Here is a 17,495-nt window from a genome sequence, read left to right on the forward strand (position 1 = left end):
ATATTGTCTACCCGGCTATACTCCATTCACAATATTTAGGCGGTTTAAGGAGAACTTCCACTACTATTTTTTTTCCTAATGAAGGCCTATATGTTGCAGCTGATTGACATTTGGGCAAACCTCAACAGTTGAGCTATTATTTTTAGTGTAGGATCAAGTGGAGGGGATAGTTTTCTGTCCCTAAAACTGCCTGAATTTTATGAACGGAGTATGCGAGATAGGTGGTGCAACTCTTGAAGTCTGTGGAAGAGCTTGCGTGGGGGGAGAGAAGGCCGGCATGCAAATAGTGGACAGTTCAAATTGAAAATAATGGGATGCACTTTTGAGTTCAACATTTAAAAGTAATTCTTCGATTTTAAGTGTTTTTAAAACGACACTTGAGAAGATTAAGTTGCCCTCATTTTATGGTTCAAGCAATATTTTTCAATCAAACAGCTGTTCAACAATGAGTAATAAAAGTGCATTGTCGTAAATAAATCAGCTGATAACTTGAGAAAGTGATTTTTATGAAGCAAATTAGTAACATTTTCAATTTACTGCCTTTTTGCTTCTACAAATGTTAGAAATCTGAGAGTTTTCACAAAATATTTTCAAAAGCATTTTATAAATTGTGTAAGACGTCTGCTCAATCCGATCTTGTTCAGGGAAACCTAATTTATTGATCAATTTGTTTTAACAAGTGATCTTCAAAATAGCACCCTTAAATTGGGACTTCAAACACTTATTTCAGCGTTCCTGTCACTTTTGGAAACAGGCCTGGAACTCTTTTTCTTCTTAATGGACTTAAGACGAGCTGTCATAATATGCGTGCTTTTCTTTTGACCAACTTCAAGCCACAATTCCTTTTATTCATCAAACAAGTTCTTTGGGAAAAATTTTGCAGCAACTATGCGCAAAGCCAAATCTTCCGTCAAAATTTGATGAACTGAACCAATAGTGATTCCAGCTTCCGTAGCTAGTTCATGCATAGTAATGTGTTGATCCTCCATCACTAAAACTTGATCGATAACTTTATTGACTTGTTGACGGTCTCCCAGAACGAGGTTCACTGTCCACCAAAGTGCGGCCATCTTTGCATCTGTTGCACCACTCTTTTATCGGTGTTACACCCATAGCGTCTTCTCCAAAGGATTGCTGAATCTTATGAATCGTTTGGGCTTGAGTATCACCCAGTTTTTGGCCAAATTTATTGCAGTATCACTGTTCCACCCGTTCCATTGTTTTGCTTAGCATAAAAAGACATCGAATACTAGGTACACAGTTTCACATTTGGCGGCCGACAACAAACTGACGCCATGTCAAAGGTCACGTGAAGTGCTTTACAGTTGCCTCGATCTACGCGCCAGGATGCAGCTCAATGTAGTTTCATGATGGCTTAGCCTCTGGATCAAGATAATGCAAATATAAAAGGTTTAATTTACCTGTTGCGTCGATTGATCCTTAAGTTATGAAATAACTATGGCCGTTTCGTGCTGCTAAGCGAGCACATCCTCAGGTTGTATGAACATTAAAATACGGTCTTCTCATCCGTGGATGGAGTCGTCGGCCAAGTAGTCCGAGTTGTGTAACCGGTAGCGGTAGATGATGAGTCATGACTAATTAATTCGGACTACTTGGCCAAGTTTTTGATTGTAAATATTTAAATGTTTTGTATGTGTTTTGTGTTATGTGTCCTAAATGGGCTGACGACTCCATCCACGGATGAGAACACCGTATTTTAACGTTCATATAACCTGAGGATGTGCTCGCTTAACAACCTGAAACGGCCGTAGTTATTTCATAACTTAAGGATCAATCGACGCAACAGGTAAATTAAACCTTTTATATTTCAATGTGGTTGAGGGATTACTAGATAAAAAGTAATGTCGGATAATTTTTGAACAGACCTCACATAGTTTCAACCCTTTAGGTTCATAAAGTTCGAAATGTAAAATGAAACATCCAAGCCTTTTCACACGACACCCTGTATATAAACCAGCAGAAGCAGTTTAATCGACTTATTCTCCATGCTGTCAATGCCTTGTAGCTGCATAACAGAACAACCAACTTGAAACTATTTACAGTACTTTGTTATGGCATTTTAACATTGCATGCACCAAAAAGCAAAATAATCCATCTTAATTAAAGTTTATTATATTAGCACACTTTTAAATGTTGTGACACATCAAACGCTAAGCTGACACATTTATTACAAGATGGTATGAGTGTCTATTAACGCATATCAATAATTAATTATCCTTTCTGATATCTTTCTGGTACACTAGAAGTATTTTATGGCTTCCAAGTAAAGTTTTGTGAAGCTGTTTCTGTAGTTGAGAGGCTTTTATCGGTATCACTCATCTGGAACTGTAGGATGATGGTGAAGTAAGTCGTCACAACACTTAACATCTGCAAGCAATTGGGAAAAATATTTTTTATCACTCCTTAACGAAAGTAACTATTTTCGATAACAGCTGACATCAATGAAAGTAGTCGTTTCCCAAGCTCTAATTTAGGGCGAGGGAAAATCGATCAGCTGATTTTCCCTCGCTCTCAATTAGTTATCCATTTACTCACTACATGCGCTAGTGTTATGTTACGATATAATTTAATGATTTGAATCAGCTGTATGTATAGTCAAAAGTTCTTTTATTGTTTTATTTTACTGTTTAATCCAAATTTATAGAAAAAATACGTAATTTTCCTTTAGAGTATTTTATTTTATTTTTTTGTTCTAAAATTAATCGAAAATATACGTACGTATCCTTTTAGAAGATTTTATTTGATTTTGATGCTAATCAAATTAATTGAGAAATAAATTAGTTATAATATTACTGAGGTCTGCTATTCTGTGTTTGTGTAATTTTGCGTCGTGATGAAAAGTCGTTCATAACTCGTACCGAAAGTTATTATCCGGCACTTGCTCCATTATTCCCGTCCTCAGCTTCGCCTCGTACGTGAAAATAGCTCTCACATACTCGGCTTCGCCTTGCACGTGAAATTGGGGTTGAGCGTGCGTGTGAAAACTTGTGCGCGCGCCGGAAAATGCCACTTTTGGTCTTAGTAATGAAATATACTATTTTCATCACTCTGTACTTGAAAATAGCCCATCTTTCAAAATCGTCAATTTCAATACACCAAAAACAAATAGTGATTAGCTGACTTTTCCTGACATAAACATTACTTTCGCTACACAAATAATACTTTGCCTGACATCAACAAAGTTACAACTGAAGTTCCCATGGTTTATTAAGTTTGATGAAGTAGTTTTTTTTTTCATTGTGATAAAAAGTATCGTTCAATACTCGTCAAGAAAGTCCCATTTCAGGGCAAGATAGTGTTTTACATGCGAGTCGAAGACCAGCATGGGAAACACTATCAAGACTAGTAGTGAAATATACTATTCTTCAAACATCATGGCCCTGTTTGTCATATAGTTGAATTAGTAGTATTGTTAGATGGAATCTTGCTGTAGCAAGAACCATGTAATGGATGCAATGGTTCTTCTACTACAAGAAAAGTGGCCTAAACATGTTTTAATATTTTTTGTATGGAACTGTCAATAAACTTCCAAAACAACAGTCTAGTATTAAATGACATTCAGGCCAGTGACGTAATCTTTTAGTTTATGATACTGTTTCTGTTCTAATATTTTTGGTTTACCATCAGAGATTTTCTAGGGTAAAAGCTATACTAATAATTACCTTTAACAGTGTAAATAATTGTAACTGCATTACTTACTGACAATATTAGTGGAATTTCTAAGGTAAAAAACCCACAGGCTGAAAACTCTACTTTGCGAAGGAAGAGCTGGCGGCAGTACTCCTCCAGCTGTAAAAAGTATAATAGATTTAGAAAGTTAAGCTGCAAATGAATTACTTAAGTTAAGAAATTGTCGAAGATAAAGGTATATGAGTCACTATGGCTCATGACACTAATGCAGACTGTCATGTGGGCAGTCAACAGTTATATGTCAAAAGACGCATTATAGTTTCCCATGATGGGGTAAACATTTCCCAGAACATCAAGTGCAACAAAGTCATGTTCCCACTAGAAGGGAATAAAAATACGTGGCACACTTGTCAACACACACAATAAATGTTTTTTACAAAATATGTTTTTGTGAGCCATGCCTGTAGTGAAGATGGGATTACCACCTATTGTAAGGTGCAAACTGTTCACTTGACCACGCTTCATAGTCTATCTTTTTTATTTACAATTCTGTTACAGGACACTGTTTACAACTGAAAATTAAACCAGTTTAGGAGGGGCCGTTCATTAACTCTTTCCTACCTGGTGACGTCAAAAGCAAACTCACTACACGGCATTCCGTCAGAGTGTATTCCACGAATGTGTGCTTCTGGCCTTCGCGTCCCAGACCTTGTGGGAATAGGACTTTATACTCTTCTAAGGTCAGGGAGGTATTTAGAATCCATAAGGCCTCTGGGGCTCACACTAGAGAGGCCCCCCTATTGTGATTCTTTGGTGCCTGGAGCTTATGGGGTTTAGAAATCTAAGTACAGTATTGTTTTTATTTAACTTGATGAACTCAAAACTTGTTTTCACCAATCCATTTGGCGACCTTGAAAGCAGGAGACTACCTAATAAATAATTCATTTGAATTTTTTATATTTTTATTGTCTATTAGGGGTTAAGGGCCAGAATTATTTACTTCATGTTGGATCAAAAATGTTGACCTTCACGTCTCGAGCAAACATTGAGTTGTATCTAAATATCCAATATATAACCAGATATGTCTATATCTAATTCCAGAGTAATGGAAGAGTATGATTTTTAAAATATTGATTGTTGCACTATAATCAGATTAACGAATTTTGCAATTGTGGTGAATCATGAACACAAAACAAATTGAAAATTAACCCAAAAATCATATTGTCTTTGGCCACAACAAAATTGTTAGCGTTCCCTGTGATCGTGGTAAAACGTTGAAAATATTCCCCAATTACGGAGGAATCATTATAGTGAACCACTTTTGTGATTGAAGAGGCATGCATCGTTAACGCATCCCAGGATCACGGAGATATCATGAACGCTTCCTAAGGTCTACAACTAAAAGGCTTCATATTTTACAAAAGGATGAGAAATCTACTTGCACCATCCTAGTAGTCACAGTAAACAGAAGTCAATGTTACCTCGCTTTAAGAAAAAAATAAAAAACAATGCCATATCGGGAACTGCATTTTATGCAATTTTTTAACCGATGCACTTTTTGAGGGTGGAAATCCTCAAACCATAAAAATTATAATCAATAAAAAATCAAGACAAAAAAAATGATATACCTCTTTGAATGTGGCTTCAGAAACTGATTGTCCCATAAGTTTGCTTAATATGGCTACTGTTCTCTGAGCCTGAAAAATACAAAATTACTAAAAAAATTCAGTTAACGCGTTCACAGCACATAGGTACATCAAACAGGTGCTCGCCAAAGGCGGTGAGGCCTGGGCGACGCCCTGTCGCACCACCGAAAGCAATTGGCATTAAAATATTTCAGTCTGTTGAATAACAAAAGAGCAGCAGTGATTGTGCTGCCTTACCCTGAGAGTGTCACGTAGTTCACTGAAACACCCAAAGGTAGCAGCACTGCCTGGAAGCCAGTGTCCTTGTTATGTTGCTCGAAAAGAGAAAATCCCCGAAACTGGGACAAAAGCATTGCCAGACGGGATTTTATGGGAAATTTTATTACCAACCTACACCAAAATAAAGCTCACATTCTAAGCTACAGGCTAGCAACGATTATAACGTTACCCGGCAACAACGGAGCTCAAAATGAATCAATGTATTGGAATGGACTCAATGACTGGTAAACTCATCACGCGAACCCATGAGTAGTTTCGCGTGACGGGTAACCCATCACAGTGAACGTGTTAAGTACCTATTCAATAAGGGGAAGTGACAAAAGTACTGTAAGTTCTTAAGGTTACTAAAAAAACCCATCCAGTTAAATTTAGAATGTAGAAGTAGATTTCCTATATACTGTAGCTTATAATAACAGAATTTATATAGTTGGGTGGTATAAGGTTCGGCTACACTAGACCATCACTAGACATGAAAGGAAACAACCTGAACACAAAAAGTAGACGACAGGAAAGGAAACAACACAGAAAAATTCTGGCGCTTAGGGCTACTCTACATGGGACACGGAAAAGAAACTGCCAGGAACAATTTCTTTTGGAAATGTACACGCACAGATAGCTGAACGATTCCAGACCGTCATGTGCATTAATTGTTTCTAGCCATAAAGTTTCTGTGCTTCTCCTTTCCATTTCCTTTCCTGCCTAGTGTAGCCCAATGGCAAAACAAAACTCCATGACAGGAAAATGTCAAATTGAATGTTTTGTGAGTTTTGTGTCATTTCACCGCCTGTTTTTGTCCTTTCTAGTGTAGCAGCCTCCATTTGATGACACAGAAAGCATTCACCAGAAACTTTCCTGTTCGTTTACTCTCCTTGTTCTTTCCTGATGTGTAGTGTATATGCTCACCTTCATATCTGAAGATCACTGGTTTGGTACCAAGCGGGATCGTTTCTGGACCCAGATACCATTTTGTCACTGTGTTATCTAGAAAAATGTCTACTTTGGATAGTAACAAAGCCAGGGTTTGAACCTTTTCCCTTTCAAAAATGTTACAAAACGCCATTGTCATAAAACTTAAATAAAAATAGTGTGGAACAAGCTTTAACGTCTTTCTCATCCCAATAATTTGATCAATGGTTTTTTGTAACTTTTGAAGATTAGTTTTAATCTACACTATATACCTCAAAGTATGCTTTTGATATAGATACACTCTTACATATTAGATCTGTAGAATTAAAAGAACATAACTGAAGCGAGCCACTGACACAAAATTAAATATGGTTTTCAGTCTTGCCATTATGATGACCATCTGTAGAAAGTTTTATTTAAAGAAACTGTAAAAGAACTGTGTAGAACTATGTTTTAGATCTGTTCTGTAGCTAAAAGTTTTCTTTTTCTTTTAGTTAAATTAAAACTTACTTCTACACGTGGGAATGGGATGTCTTCTTTATTTCTGTGTGCATAGTCAAAAGGTCATACAGGTTTTAACCATCCCCTAATATAAATAACAATTTATACAAAACAGTCTAATTATGCATGGCAGTTAGACAACTGTAATTGTGTCTAAAACTAAGAGAAAATATAATTCTAATGTAGCACAGTCTGTGAGAAGCAAGCTTTAACTAAGCATTCTATGAGTAAAAAGTGGTTACAGCCAGTTCATAGATGGAACTACTTCAGTTTCTAAAATAAACTATGCAAGTTGCAGAGTTAGCTTACCTCATTGGCCACTTGAGTGCATGGCCTAACCAACACATACAACCCCACCAGATATACCAGACTGTGGTTGATACAATGTACTATCACAGGCCAAGTGTGGTAGTGGGAGGGTAGAGCAAGTAGTTCCAGAGGACAATAGATCAGCTGTAGGAAGATGAACACCACTATCACAAAGTTCTGATAGCCGTAGACACTGTTGATCTTTTCCACAACACAACACAGCTGACGGTGCAGCTCAAGGATATCTTTCAAGTTTAAATCAGCTTGTAAACCTAAAAAAAGAAACAAACGCAAAACATATTCGTTAATATGTTCAAAATTACTTCTTTTGAGTCTGTATACTCATGGTACTGACACTTTTAAAAGAAAATGTACTTTTCCTTCATAGCTTTATGGGATTTAACTCAATTCTATTAAGGAAGTTAGGAGTTTAAACATACCTTTCAAACCCTTGAACCTAACACAGGTTGGTGTTAAATTTCTGTTAAAAAACCAACTAGCCATTGTTTCTGGCAGAACAAAGTTCAAATTTTGAAAACAATCTTTAATATCTGAAACTACCTCATAGAATTCCACAATTGCACTTATAAAAACAAATTTGAGGAAATCATTCAAAAACATAACTTTCAATGTGTATTCTTCTCTGAGACAGTAAGCATATGTTGCAAGGCCATAGCAGGAGTAGATCATGGTTACATAGGATATCACTCTTGTTCTTGAAGCTGAATAACTGTCTTTAAGCAAAACTACTAAATCAGAAATATTTTTGAACACTTTTAGTTTATTTCTGACCTGAAGAATACAAACTATTGGTAACACATGTATAACATAAGTAAGACAAATGGTTGCCAAAAAAAGAGTTCCAGAATAATGAACTTTATCTGGCCCAATTTCATCCATATATTCTTCCTTGGCCTGAGTATACAAAGAATAATATAACAAGAGAGCTTGCAAACATGACTTCAACATCATCGGCTTGAAAATTGTAAAGTTAATTTGGTCCTCTTCATTCTTTGTTGCCTTTACAGGTAAAAATCCCACAGTAGATATGCAAACAAATGATGCACTTAAAAAGAATACCATTCTAACTGAGATGTCCTTTTCAGAACTAAAACATCAGCCTAATCAATTTAGTAGACTTCTAACCTATAGTTGATATTTATCTTCTTTACTGCATGAATAGGATTGATCCTCATTACTAACACAGCACATTACCAAATATTATTGATGATTGAGTCTTGTTTTTGTTGACTTAAGTGGGTGTTTAACCCTAATATTTATTAAGTTGATTTGATTGAGTCAATAATATTTTTACTTTCTAATGCACATTCTTGCATATTATTCCTTACTCGGTAAAATATAAACTAAATATTTTAAATTGAATTACAAAAAAGATACAAAGCATCTACTCTTAAACTTCTTATGGCCAACCATTCCTTGATAATTATTATTATGACGATGAGCAGCAAGAAGCTTTAAAATTGTAAAAAAAATTTTAGCAATAGCGATATTTTAAAGAAGTTGTTTTTTTATTAAATGGAATATATTAAGCGTGGTTTCAATAGCAGGACCTGGTTTTCTTGGCATTAGGCAGAATAGTTGATATAAACCAAATTAAAGTTGGACTTTCTCTTTACAGAGTTGAAATGCTGATTATTACTATGATAAACTATAAACGTTAGTCTTCAATAATTTCAGTGGCGGTCCCAGTTCCCGAGTTCATTTCGGGGGAGGGGGGGGATGACCACCAGGGGTTATGGGGGGTATGGAATATCTCCCCAAAAAAGGTAGTTGGGGGTCCCCCCTGGAAAAAATTTGGAACTTTTGCCCAAGCTGCATATTTTAGCTGTATTTATGTTAGCTAATAAAATATAAAATATTTCTGGGGGAGGATGTATCCCTCCCCCTTGGGCACAGTTTTAGGTGTTAAAAATGGCTTTAGAAAGTCATCAAACGGCTTTGAAAATTCCAAATCTTCCCGACCCCCGGACTCCCCTGCTTTATTGGGGGGGGGGGGGGGGGGTGCTCCCACACCCCAAGCAAAAAAAAGCATCTCAAAGAGTTTGTGTCTTCCAAAGACACATTATTTAACAAAATCGATCCAGCAGAACTGTAGATTTAATTGTTCAAAGTTGAGTATCTTCAAAAAATGCATAATAATAGTAGATTGTAGGAAATTTTATTCTCTTTCGGAATATTACCTTCCACTTTGGTTGATTTCCTCACTATTTAAAAGTTATTTGCAAAAACATCAAGCAACCTCCAAATTTCTAGTGGTGAAAAAAGTTGGAGATTACTTTTTAGTTTTTTTAAACTAATTCTACAGTTCTGCTGGATTGATTTTGTTAAATAATGTGTCTTTGGAAGGCATAAACTCTTTGAGTTACTTTTTCGTTTGATGTGTATTTTATAGCGGTAAGTTTAATAGTATAAAAGTTATAAAGCGTTTAAACCCGGTAATTCATTTTGAAACACCCGGTATAATTGTGGATATTAATAGGAATGCACTGTGGATACGATACTCCCTGGTGTGGATTAATGTCCGCACTAGTGAGTACTACGACTATATCCATAGTACTGTCCTGATTTAGACCAATTCGTTAATACCAAGGGAAAAATGTGGTTTGTATTCCACTATAAACTGTAGGTCCCTTAGTTGCCATTAGCTGTATGGACTATTAATTAACAGCTGTGTCTAAGGAATATGTCGGCCTTAGTCACTAACAACACTACAAGATCGCGCCACTCATCTCCACCTGGAGCAAGGGTTGTTTATGCACGCGTATTTGTTGATGTTATTAATTGAAAAGGTTGATTCATTGGGAAAGATTTATTGATACAAAAAATGTCTAATGTTGTTGTTAACTTATTTACACTTTAATTATTAATAATAAAATATGATTTATTTTTACTTATTGCCAACATAGAACAAGTTGATATACTATAATTCTCCCACGCTTAAAAAAGAACAACAAAATTAAGACCTGACAAAGTCTTTCAAATATTCAAGCTGGCAATGTGTTCTGTTGGATCTGCGCAGCACTGGACTTTCGTTTCCTGTCTCATGTTGAGGTTGTTCATTAGGTTGTTCATTGATTTGTGGCGGTGGTTGTTCAGTAGGGATGGTGATGAGGTCTTCAAATGGATGATGTGGTCCTGGTTCTTCCGAAGTATCTTCTTGTACTGTGGGAGCAAATTTGACAGTCTTTAATGATATTTCAGTAAGTCGTAGTTGGTCGATGTGTCTTTTAAATATATATCCACTGTCTAGTTTAATCAGGTAGTGTAAGAGTCCGTACATCTTAATGATGGTTCCTGGTTTCCACAGATTTTTGTTGTTCGAGTAGTTCCGTGCTTGGACTCTGTCTCCTACTTTGTACTGTCTTGCTTTGGTGTGTCGAATTGAGGATTTTTGATGTTTTGGTGGTTTTAACGCATAAAGTTTGATTCTAATTTGTCTGTTGAGAAAAAGTTCTGAAGGTGTCTTCCCGCTGGCCAAGGGTGTAGCTCGATATCTGAAGAGTATTACCCTAACCTTTTGTTTCATTGTGAAAGGTTCTTCAATCATGGTAAAAAGTCGATTTTTGAGGGTCTGAATGTTTCTTTCAGCCAACCTGTTGGTCGCTGGATGTCCCGGTGCTATAAATTTCTGAAAAATTCTTCCTTCTTTGCAGAACTGGTGAAATGTGTCGCTAGTAAAAATAGCAGCGTTGTCCGATACCATTATGTCTGGGAAGCCGTAGCGTGAGAATACATTCTGAAGCATCTCTATGGTTGATGATGAAGTTGGAGCAGATGAACATACTTCTACTTCAGCCCATTTATATTTGGCATCCACAATGACTAGGAAGTGGTGGTTCTGGAAGGGACCAGCATAGAATTATAGTATATCGACTTGTTCTATGTTGGCAATAAGTAAAAATAAATCATATGTTATTATTAATAATTAAAGTGTAAATAAGTTAACAACAACATTAGACATTTTTTGTGTAAGATCTAAAAAGTAAGTTAGTTGGCTGGAGTGTTAGATTGAGATCTAATTGATTGAATTTGTCTCGGGGAAGTAAAGTATAACCTGAACCGGAGTCTACTTCAAACTGTACTGGTTTGTTTTCAATATTAACAAATGTAAGAAACCGTGGTGAGGTTTCGGTTTGAAATATGTCTACTATGTTTATTTCAAACTGGTGGTCACTTGTGTTGTTTATCTGGTTAGTTATGAGTGTGAGCTATTCTTGGACCTATTACTCATAAGTGTGCTGATGCAAACTTTACCTACATGTCCTAGTCTTGAGCATTCAGAACATTGTAGTTTCCTTTTGTCCGTTCGACATTGTTTAGATAAATGATTTGATTTGTCGCATCGCAAACATAACCCGTTGATTCCCAAATCATCAAATTTGATTCGAGAATTTGGGGGGGTGTGTTTGGGTTTTGATTTGGGCCTGCTGGAGACATTGTTTTGAGAAGGGGAACGGTCAAGCTGTCTAGATGTATGTGAAACCTTATTGATATCTGGTAGGTCTGATGTCGATGTAGGAAGATGTTTCAGAGAAATTAGTTTAGAGTCAAGCCTGGAAGCTTCTAAAGCCATTGCCTTAGATACGATTTCCTGGAACTCTGTAATATCAGATTGTAAAAGATGTTCACGAATAGAGTTGTCCTTAAGGCCGCGAATGAACTGGGTGCAAAGGAAGATATTTGATATGGATGATTTACATTCGCAGGGTGAGATAAATTCACAGTTGGTTGATTTATCCCTAATATTACTTACAAACTCTGAAATTGATTGATTGTCAGTTTGATAGATTGATAGAAACTGGTGCTGGGAAACAAGTACATTTCTTTTAGGTTCTAGATGTTCTTTTAGGATTTTGATCAGGTCATCGTAAGTTAATTCGTTAGGATTATTTGGTGCAGATAATGATGAAACTAGTTTGAAATTGCTTGGTCCAATTGAGTTCAAGAGCAATTTAGCACAATAATCTTTGTTAGATGCAATATTTTTCATCTGAATGTAGTTCTCAAAGCGTTGATAATAATTTGAGAATGATTCCTTTTTACTGTCAAAAATGTCAAAGTTGGGGACATAAGCCAAGTATGAGTTGATGGTAAGAATTAAGTTTGTTTCAGATTGTTCAGGGTCATTTGGCTTTATGTTAAAACATTGTGTAGAAAGTTGACTTACCAATGTTGTTATCATGGCTTGCTGCATTTCCAAAAATTGCTTGAATTGTTCTTGATCCATGTTGATGAGATTTTAGTTAAAATGTTTCTGATTGATAATTGAAAATGCAATTGAGGTTTACTCGTCGCCAAAACTTGTCGTGGCCTTGTTTATGCACGCGTATTTGTTGATGTTATTAATTGAAAAGGTTGATTCATTTGGAAAGATTTATTGATACAAAAAATGTCTAATGTTGTTGTTAACTTATTTACACTTTAATTATTAATAATAACATAAGATTTATTTTTACTTATTGCCAACATAGAACAAGTTGATATACTATAAAGGTCCTCCAGCTAGATGGTTTGAGTGGGTAGATCATGAAATTATATCTATGGTGAAACACTTCAAAACTTCTAAAAGCCAAGATGTATTTGGATTGTCTTGTAATGTATTGAAATCAGTTATTGATATTATAGCACCCCCCACGTGCTAAAATTATAAATGCATGTCTTGAGGTACCGGTAGGTGTTTTTCCAGACATACTCAAAACGGCCCGGACAATACCTGTTTTCAAGAAAGGAGATTCCTCACTTGTATCAAACTACCGCCCAATCTCGATACTTCCGGTATTCTCTAAGATCTTTTTGAGATCATAATTCAAGTTCAACTTGTATCCTATCTAGAGCACAACCACCTGCTGATTGATGCACAGCATGGCTTTAAGAGGGGTACCGGTAGATCAACTACCAGTGCTTTACTCAGCCTTATGAACACTATAATAGATGCATTTGAACATTAGTCTTCAGTCTTGCTAAGTCTATGCGACTTAAGCAAGGCGTTTGATGTAGTGTCACATGATGTGCTTATTTCTAAAATGAAAAAATATGGAGTTGGTGGTACAGCTCTAAAAACAGTTTCTAGCTATCTTGCCAATAATAGAAGACAGCTGGTTTCGGTTAAATGGGGCCTCGTCCAGTATTAAAAGTTTAACACATGGGTACCGATTTTTAATGCTCCACCGGATGAGGTGAAGGACCTGAACCTGTAGGCTTTTAAGAAACGACTTAAGGATTACTTAGTGAAAAGGCCGCTCTACTCTCTTTGAGAGTTACAAGATGGACCTCTATTTGGGCCTCAACACTCTTCTGACGCAGTCTATCCTATTTTCATTGGTCAACGACGAAGACGACAAGTATTACAAGTAAGTATTACATTCATACTTGGCTTAAAATACCTACTTTGTATGGTCGCCATTTCATTGAAAAGTATTAAAGTATATACAATGAAAAACTAATATTATTTTACCTACAAAATTTTAGACTTCTGGATTGTTATTCCTGATTTAATTTGGAGTCTCTGCTATAGCACCCTGTAGATTGGATCAGTCTACTTAAGTCTCTAATGTCAATGGTAGCCTACAACTTACCATGAAAAACTTCCATGCCAGAGAAGAGGGATTCCCCTCCCTTACATGACCATCTCTGAAAACTTCTAGGTAGAATTGTGTTTAAATAGTAAAAACTATCTTTAACATCCGAAACTACTTCAAAAAACTCCAAGACAACGCAGATGAAAACGAATTTGAGAAACACGTTTAAAAACATAACTTTCAATGAATACTCCTCCTTTAAACTGTAAATGTAAGAGCCAAATGAGTAAGATGAGTATAGAAGGATGAAATAGGATGCTATCCTATTTCTAGCAACAAGTACGTTACTTTTTTGCAGAGCTTCAGTTAAATCTACGATGTCTTTGAAAACTAAAATTTTTTTTCTGACCTGAAGAATACAGGTGATTGGTAAAGTGTGCAGTACATAGATGACCCAAATATATGTGAAAAGGATTGTTTTGTTATTATTGATCATGTCTGGCTCTATTCCGTTATCACTCAGTAAGCACAAGGCAACAAAGGAGTAATAAATGAACACCCCTTGGAAAAATGAATTTAGTATAAAGCCTTTAGAAATTTTAAAAATAACCTTATTGTTTTGGGCTTTGATCACTTTGACGGGTAAAAATGCTATGATAGAAATAAGAAGGAAACGTTTCCTCAAAAAGCATACCATTGCTAACGAGTATGACTGACCAACTATTGGTCTAGGGCGCTGGGAGGCTTTTGTGATAATTATTTTGTTAACCTTTCCTATTGACTGGCTTTGCTTTGAGTGGTTATTGTTTGAAATGTATTGTTCATTGTTGAATGTTGAAGAAAGAGGTTTGATTCTTTATCTCATAATCAAATAAACACCATATGGATGGATCATCGGTGTATTTTTATTCAATATTTTCTGAATATTTTATTTCCATTTTTGATTATCTGGTAATTTGTATGAAATGGCAGACAACGACTAATTAAATTCCAAATTATGATGACACTTTTAAGGTTTACCTATTTTATGAATAAAAACCGATAACTGATATTTATTTAAAATCAAATCAAACTTTATAGTCACAACAACTTTTGTACACAGCATAGATATAAAAAAAAAACGTGACATTGTCAAAGAAATATACCTAATAAATAATACATTATTGTCAAATCTAGGTCTTCAGGTGACAACCGAAGGATTACCAAGTTTAATGATTAACTTGGGGAAGTTTCCCTTGCATAGCAGCTATCCATCTTCAGGGAAAACTCAACTGAATTTTAGTTTTCATCTTCAACTGGCAGTGGAATAGTACCTAGTAGAATTCACCTAGCGGTTTGAATAGTACCAGTAGTTTAGTTTGCCCCTGAGATAGAACACATCCGAAACGGCGGCCTATAGTCTTAGGCCGGGGCCACACGTGGCGGATCGTCCGCGCGGCTTATGATCGTACGATCATAAGCCGCGCGACGATGTCGCGGCCACACGGAGCGGATGAACCGCTTCCGGTTGAGGTTTCTCAGCCTTCGTACTGAGATTCTAAAACATGGTTTAATTCACTTGTTCTCGTTGTAGTCATGGAAGAAACTCGTATGTTAGTTTGTGCATTAGAAGCGTGTGGTGAGCTAGAGCCTAAGGCAAACCGAAATCATTGGGTCCATCCTTTCATAACCGATAAACCATTTGTGCTCCAAACCTTTTACGAGCACATGCGAAACCATAGTTCGGAGTCTTTTTTTGTTACTATCGCATGTAGATAGCATCGTTTGACGAGCTACTTCAATTGCTTTGACCGCATATAACTAAGGAAGATATACTCTTCGTATATGAGAAATATACAACATGAGAAATCCCACATTATCTTTAACAAGTTGTATTGATTTGTCAGTATCGAAAATTTTACACCTATAAACCAAAATGCACAAGCACAAACTAAAAAAAAACCACCACAAATGCTTGAAAATGAGCTCCAACCGCGCGGACAATCCGTATCGTGTGGCCACTCTCATAAGACTACTTGTGTCATCCCCTCCAACGCGGCTTATGATCGCGCGGACAATCCGCGACATGGCGCGGACAATCCGCCCAGGCGGCTTAGGATCGCCCCGTGTGGCCACTCTCATTTGATTCAATGTGTTGTCGGACCACATCCGCATGGTCCGTCCGCGCGGATGATCCGCGTCGTGTGGCCCCGGCCTTACTCATTCAATGACGCAGTCATCTCCTGAAGACATAGATTTGACAATCTGCTGTCACCATGGAAGAATATTATCTATATGTACATAACTCAGCTCAAACTACATTTATTTGAAACCGGTTTTCCAAATATACAAGTAATTATTGTTTTGAAATTTTGTACACATCAAGCTAAAGGTAAGTAGTAGAAAGGTTCACTAAAACCATATTTTAAAGAATACTACAACCATAGACAAATGGATAAAATATGGAGCAACAGCAGTGATGTAATTAGCGTATATTCTGACGTCCACCGCTAGGAGTGCCATGTTGATTCGGCGCACACTGCTGCAGCGTCAAATCACAGAATATGATGATCCCCAGAGTTGCCGTGACAAGTTAGTAGTTGAAGCCAGGGCTGCCAACTTCAGAAGAATTCCTAGGAATCCAGGGAGTAGGTGTTTATTCCGTTATTTTTCTGTGTTTTAATAAAAATTTCCAGGGATAAAATAATGAGCTTTTCCGTTAAAATTACGGGATTTCAGAATTTTGTACTTTACTCATATTTAAAAGTAGTTCTGATACATTGGGAGCATTTTGTTTTCAAGGGTGGTAGTGCTGGTAGTAGATGGACAGTCGACGACAGCAGTGAATCGAAGAACACTGAGCACGCTCTAGGAGCACATTGCATAAACAATTATTTGTAATTATAATTATTCTATTCGTCTATGATACAACTTACAAAATATTAAGGTAATTGGTTTATTTATTGGATAAAGATTTAAATTGGACAGAAACATTCCCAAGAAAATTTCCATTGTGACATTGAAAACTTCAATATCAATCATCAGAAATCATTTATCCTGTAACTGACCAAGATGAACATTATTAGGTAGTTTTAATTAGTTAAACCTTTTTTTTGGTTTTAGCTTCAATTGTTGTTTATTATCCTTTGTGTTAGTTCTGCAGCTTGCTTGATGGAACAAAAAGGATGTAAGTATCCATATTTAAATCCCAAAGTACCTATGAACTTTTGAAAAAACTACAAGTCACACCCCCATAAACCATATACTTAAAATGTTTGTCATGACAAGAAACCTTGTGCAAAACTATCCACTATTTATCGTAATTTCTTTCTAAAGGGAACTTTCCATATACCTAATGTTAAAAATACATCAGTGGTAGGTTGTTTGTTATCCTTTTAATTATGATTACCTTATTAAAATCATGTGCGATTATTTGTTTTCCTATAGTTACCTAACAATGTACATGTTCTCTCACTGATTTGAGAAAGCAAAGTGGCCAATTTGCTCATCAGTAACATTGTCTCACTCTAATTACTTTGTCTCACTCCAGATTTGCAACGTGAAGGCACGAAATAGTGAGCGCGTAACATGCAGGCAAGTATGCGCGCGAAATACGTTGGCAGCACTGGCTGTAAATCAGCTGGTCAGCTGTTGTACTGTTCTATTTGTCACTTCAAATTAAATG

General features: G+C 36.3%; 1 protein-coding gene across 1 annotated transcript; it reads right to left on the bottom strand.

The window, feature by feature from the left end:
* Positions 1-10,269: 10,269 nt before the first annotated feature.
* Positions 10,270-12,540, bottom strand: LOC128994282 (uncharacterized). Its single transcript, XM_054418700.1, has 3 exons — positions 12,481-12,540; positions 11,797-11,973; positions 10,270-11,151 (listed from the first exon to the last, which is right to left on the bottom strand). The coding sequence occupies exons 1-3, from the start codon at positions 12,538-12,540 to the stop codon at positions 10,270-10,272; spliced, it is 1,119 nt and encodes a 372-aa protein (XP_054274675.1).
* Between the last annotated feature and the right edge of the window lie 4,955 nt (positions 12,541-17,495).

Source organism: Macrosteles quadrilineatus, unplaced genomic scaffold (assembly GCF_028750875.1).
Source record: "Macrosteles quadrilineatus isolate MER2022 unplaced genomic scaffold, UCM_ALF_1.0 Scaffold_5__1_contigs__length_97177068, whole genome shotgun sequence".
NCBI lineage: Eukaryota > Metazoa > Arthropoda > Insecta > Hemiptera > Cicadellidae > Macrosteles > Macrosteles quadrilineatus.

What these genes read in the sequence shown, in the direction of transcription:
- LOC128994282 (XM_054418700.1), bottom strand. Translation starts at nt 12,540, where the DNA reads ATGGATCAAGAACAATTCAAGCAATTTTTGGAAATGCAGCAAGCCATG. An exon ending in AAGCCATGATAACAACATTG is followed by an intron (nt 11,974 to 12,480) that starts GTAAGTCAACTT and finishes CTTTGCACCCAG; the next exon opens with TTCATTCGCGGCCTTAAGGA. An exon ending in ACCTACCAGATATCAATAAG is followed by an intron (nt 11,152 to 11,796) that starts GTTTCACATACA and finishes GGTCCCTTCCAG; the next exon opens with AACCACCACTTCCTAGTCAT.